Genomic DNA, 3909 nt, shown 5'->3' with positions numbered 1-3909 from the left:
ATAAAAGAAAGAAAAGAAAGAAAAGAAAGGGAAATAGAAAGAACCCAATGAATCAGTGTTCAAAGGAAAATCAAAGGAGAAGTACCCAGCCACTCATATAAGGTGTTAAACCTAAGAAGCGAACACCTATCCCACTTCCACACTATCTTTTGGTCAACTAAAGATACTAGCTACTTACTCATGTATGAGTATCCTATGAGTGTTCAAATGCTAAAGGATTGGAAGAATACGACATCCTCCCGTTATTTGGTTTGCAATGCAAGCATGATGAATTACTAGTCAACAATTGAAGGAATCAAAGTTCTCAAAAACCTTGCTCATGATTCAATCAAACGTGATGTGAGAAATTTGCTTGTTGCTACTATTAATTAATCATGTCCAACTAGTGTTGCCATACATTATCTCTTCACTTTTCCTATTAAACAGCTAGCTGTTTTACAATTGGGGTACAATCACTTTTTGTATCGTTGGATGCTTCACGAATCTCACCGCCGGCTGTCTCTCATTCCATTTTCCCCGTTGGCTGAGTCACCGCATTAACTATTTTGAGCTTTTTTTTCATTCTGGGTCGGAAGCCACCGCTCTGTGTGCTCGGCAGAGGAGGGGGAAGACCGGAGCCAGCTCGTCCGGTGTCGACTGGGGCGGTGGTTCGCGAGCCGGGAGACCACCAACGGACAGAGCGGTGACCCCGCGGCAGGCGCTAGATAGAGCCGCGGCTCGCGTCCATCCTCGTCCTAGGGGAAGAGATCGTCGATTCACCCACCCCGCGGGCAATGGCGTCAACGAGCTTCTTCGCTCGCGTCACCCTCCCCGCGCCCAGCCACAACCCCTCGCCGTCGTGGTAGGCAAGCAACTTAACCAACCAAACCACTCTGTTTCGATTTGCTGCGCCTCTTTTCGTATCTCAATCGTCAACAATGCTCTGTCTTCTCAATCACACACAGGGTGCGGCACGACGTGGCGAGAGGTTCTTATCGCCGGGTTCTGGCAGCGGCGATGCCGCCCAGGAGGACGCTCGGCTCAGGTGAGTGAACGTTGTTGCACGAGTGTTCGTCTAATCGATTGGGTGACCCTGGTCGAAGGCAAATGTTGACCGACGAGCACCTGCTGCAGCGTTGCGTGAGGAAGAGGCGCAGATTGCGGTGCTGCCGTTTGTGCTCGTGCCCGTCGCCTGCGAGCTGCAGCTAGCTGGCCCATGCGCGTTGCCATCCTATACTTTGCACTTTGTGCTGTAAGTGTCGGCTGGTCGAAAATTCAGTTGATAGTAAACTAAACTGCATCAAAAGGATGGGCAAGGTAGTTCAGTGCGTCGATTCAGATAACTATAATCTGTGTGGATCTAGATCTGGATGCACCGATCTGGGAATGGCTGAATCGACCACTTTGGTTTTGATGATTTTTGTTTCTGCAGAACCGAGGGCGAGTTTGGTGGTGCCGGCCCTCCGGCATGACCTATGAACATCGCCTACATGTACAGCCTCGGGACAGGTAAACGAATCTACTGTTTCGATGAAACTCTTGTACTGTTAGCAAATGCAAGTTTTTAGTTAATTGTCCTAGTCCAATGCAAAAGGTATTGTTTGCTTATTTATATCTGTTCCTCGGTTCTTGTTTTCATTATCTCAGTCTCTTATTTTCATGTATCTCAACTTTTCAGTCTTGTCTTCTATGCTTAGCCAAATTTTGCTCAGTCTGATTTGCTCATTCATATTTGCTCAGTTCTATATTTTGCTCATTTATCCAGTCTCTTTGCGTTGTCTATCTCAGTCAATAAGTAAGTCTCTTTTCAGTTGCTCGGGACCTCGTATTCTTATTTTTCTCTTTGGTATTTACGTTACTGAGTTTCTCAGTTTTTAGTGACTTAGTATCTCAATCATCCTTCTCATTTTATTTTCAGTTTATCATCTTTTTCAGTCATGTCATGAATATATAACTTAATTATTAATTAATAGCTATCTTTATTCATTCTTCATTCATCATTTTAGTCCTCTAAGAAATTTCATTTTTTTAGTCACTCGTTGTTTGGCCTTCGCAGTCTTCATCACCATTTTCAGTCATGACATAGAGATAGCAATTTATTATCTTTAGTCATCCATCATTCTTCATTCCTCATGTTTTTCTCATTATTCAGTCATCTTAGTCTTCAATCTTCATTCATCATTTTCAATCATGTAATAAAGATAGCAATTAACTATCTTTAGTCATCCATCATTCTTCATTTCTCATATTTGTCTCATTACTCAGTCATCTCAGTCTTCGGTTTTCATTCATCATTAGCCAGTTTTCTAGTTCATTTGTTATCTTTATTCATCCATCATTCTTCATTCCTCATGTTTTTCTCATTATTCAGTCATCTTAGTCTTCAATCTTCATTCATCATTTTTAATCATGTAATAAAGATAGCAATTAACTATCTTAAGTCATCCATCATTCTTCATTTCTCATATTTATCTCATTACTCAGTCATCTCAGTCTTCGATTTTCATTCATCATTAGTCAGTTTTCTAGTTCATTTGCTATCTTTATTCAGTGTTTTTGCATTTCTTCAGTCCTGATATTGTTCTTCATTTTCCAGTAAGCGCCTTAGTTTTCATTCTTTCTCTATAGTTATCAGTTATCTCAGTCCTTGTTTCGTATAGGTGGATCAGAACTGGGATCTGTCACTTACGGCAGTCTTTGTTCTTTCAACTATAGCAGAGCAATCACATTCAACAACCACTATGTAGATACCATTTTCCTTGTACAAGTTCAGACCTTGAAGACATGTGAGAACCTCAGCTTCTTCAGGTTGACCACATCTTAGCAAGGAGTTTGTAGCTAACAGGGTTACTGAACCCTGGGTGTTCCTAACAACAACACCAAAGAACCAGAGGCATCAATATTCTTTTTTAGAGCAGGGGTAGTTTATCGAGAGTTGTTGGTGTTCGATATAACTTTGTTAGAAACTGCAGTGGTGGCTCCAGAATTCACAATTACATTTTCTTCCCCTTTTTCATCAGGGTTTGGATTATGGCTGACATTCAGACTGTCAAGGTAGTTCCCGAAGAAGATAACTGAACCTTGATGGTGATGTCTCCCTCTCATGAACACAATCATCTCTCAAATGCAAAGCCAGCCAAAGGAAGAGGAGGATAAGCCTCTGTTTTTTTTGTGTGTTTGCTAGCATCAGAGGCTGCTAGTCTGTACCTGTATATTTGAAGGTTCTTCCTTCAGTAAATCCCATACTTTGCGCATTTCAGCCGTCAAGGCTCTTGCGTTGGCACATGAGACTAACATGGAAGCTGGATTTCTCTTCTCTTCTGCAGATGTTGCAGGTGCTGTCTACCTCTATTGTTGAGCTTATGATGTTATTCAAGCTAGTGATATATACTGTAACTTCAGTTTTTTTAGTTTATTGGTTTGTAGTCTCTTAGAGTTCAAGAGCATTACTCTTCAGTATCTTTCGCTTTTACATCGCAGTGGCACGCTGGATTAGGTCTTTGAGTTAGTCAACTTGAATTTCTTGACTACATTCAAATTTTACCTTTTTTTTAGTTTTCAGAATCTTATTTTCTATTAGTCGGCATCTCTTTAGGTGTCTTGTACCGAGCCCAGTCCAGACCAACAAACACTGAAACACCAGTGGTGCCCATTTTTTAGCCTGTGCAACTTATTAGTAGTGTCGGGCTTTAGCCAACCATTCACATGCCAAAAACCATGTTTCTGAGGTGAGTACGGATGACTAAAAAAAGGGCGAGAACTGAATGCGTGAAAGAAACAATGGACCGTTACAGGAAGTCCAAAATGTGTCTGTTTACTAAATGAAAAACAGCCAGTTTTACTCATTCTGTCATTAATTGGGTTGTACAAGTGTATTTTTCTAATTGGCCTAAAAATTGTCTGCTACCGAATTGTAAAACAGCTACCGAA

General features: G+C 41.4%; 1 protein-coding gene across 2 annotated transcripts; it reads left to right on the top strand.

Annotated features, from left to right (window-relative positions):
* The first annotated feature begins 557 nt into the window (after positions 1-557).
* On the top strand, positions 558-3458 carry LOC139830456 (uncharacterized). Of its 2 annotated transcripts, none has more exons than XR_011742433.1 (5): positions 558-841; positions 945-1024; positions 1114-1296; positions 1412-1488; positions 3000-3458. XR_011742433.1 is itself a non-coding variant. In XM_071818530.1 (5 exons), the coding sequence occupies exons 1-4, from the start codon at positions 774-776 to the stop codon at positions 1449-1451; spliced, it is 306 nt and encodes a 101-aa protein (XP_071674631.1). In that variant the 5' UTR covers positions 558-773; the 3' UTR covers positions 1452-1488; positions 3000-3458. The 2 variants fall into 2 exon arrangements, 1 of the variants encoding a protein (XP_071674631.1); XM_071818530.1 differs by having other exon boundaries at positions 1114-1231.
* The last annotated feature ends 451 nt before the right edge of the window (positions 3459-3909 follow it).

The sequence above is a fragment of the Lolium perenne genome, chromosome 4 (assembly GCF_019359855.2).
Source record: "Lolium perenne isolate Kyuss_39 chromosome 4, Kyuss_2.0, whole genome shotgun sequence".
Classification (NCBI taxonomy): domain Eukaryota; kingdom Viridiplantae; phylum Streptophyta; class Magnoliopsida; order Poales; family Poaceae; genus Lolium; species Lolium perenne.
This window is presented reverse-complemented; position numbering and strand designations above follow the sequence as displayed.

Excerpts from the sequence above, each read along its gene's own strand:
- LOC139830456 (XM_071818530.1), top strand. The coding sequence starts at position 774 with ATGGCGTCAACGAGCTTCTTCGCTCGCGTCACCCTCCCCGCGCCCAGC. Across the intron at positions 842-944 it reads CACAACCCCTCGCCGTCGTG|GGTGCGGCACGACGTGGCGA; the intron begins GTAGGCAAGCAA and ends AATCACACACAG. Across the intron at positions 1,025-1,113 it reads CAGGAGGACGCTCGGCTCAG|CGTTGCGTGAGGAAGAGGCG; the intron begins GTGAGTGAACGT and ends CACCTGCTGCAG.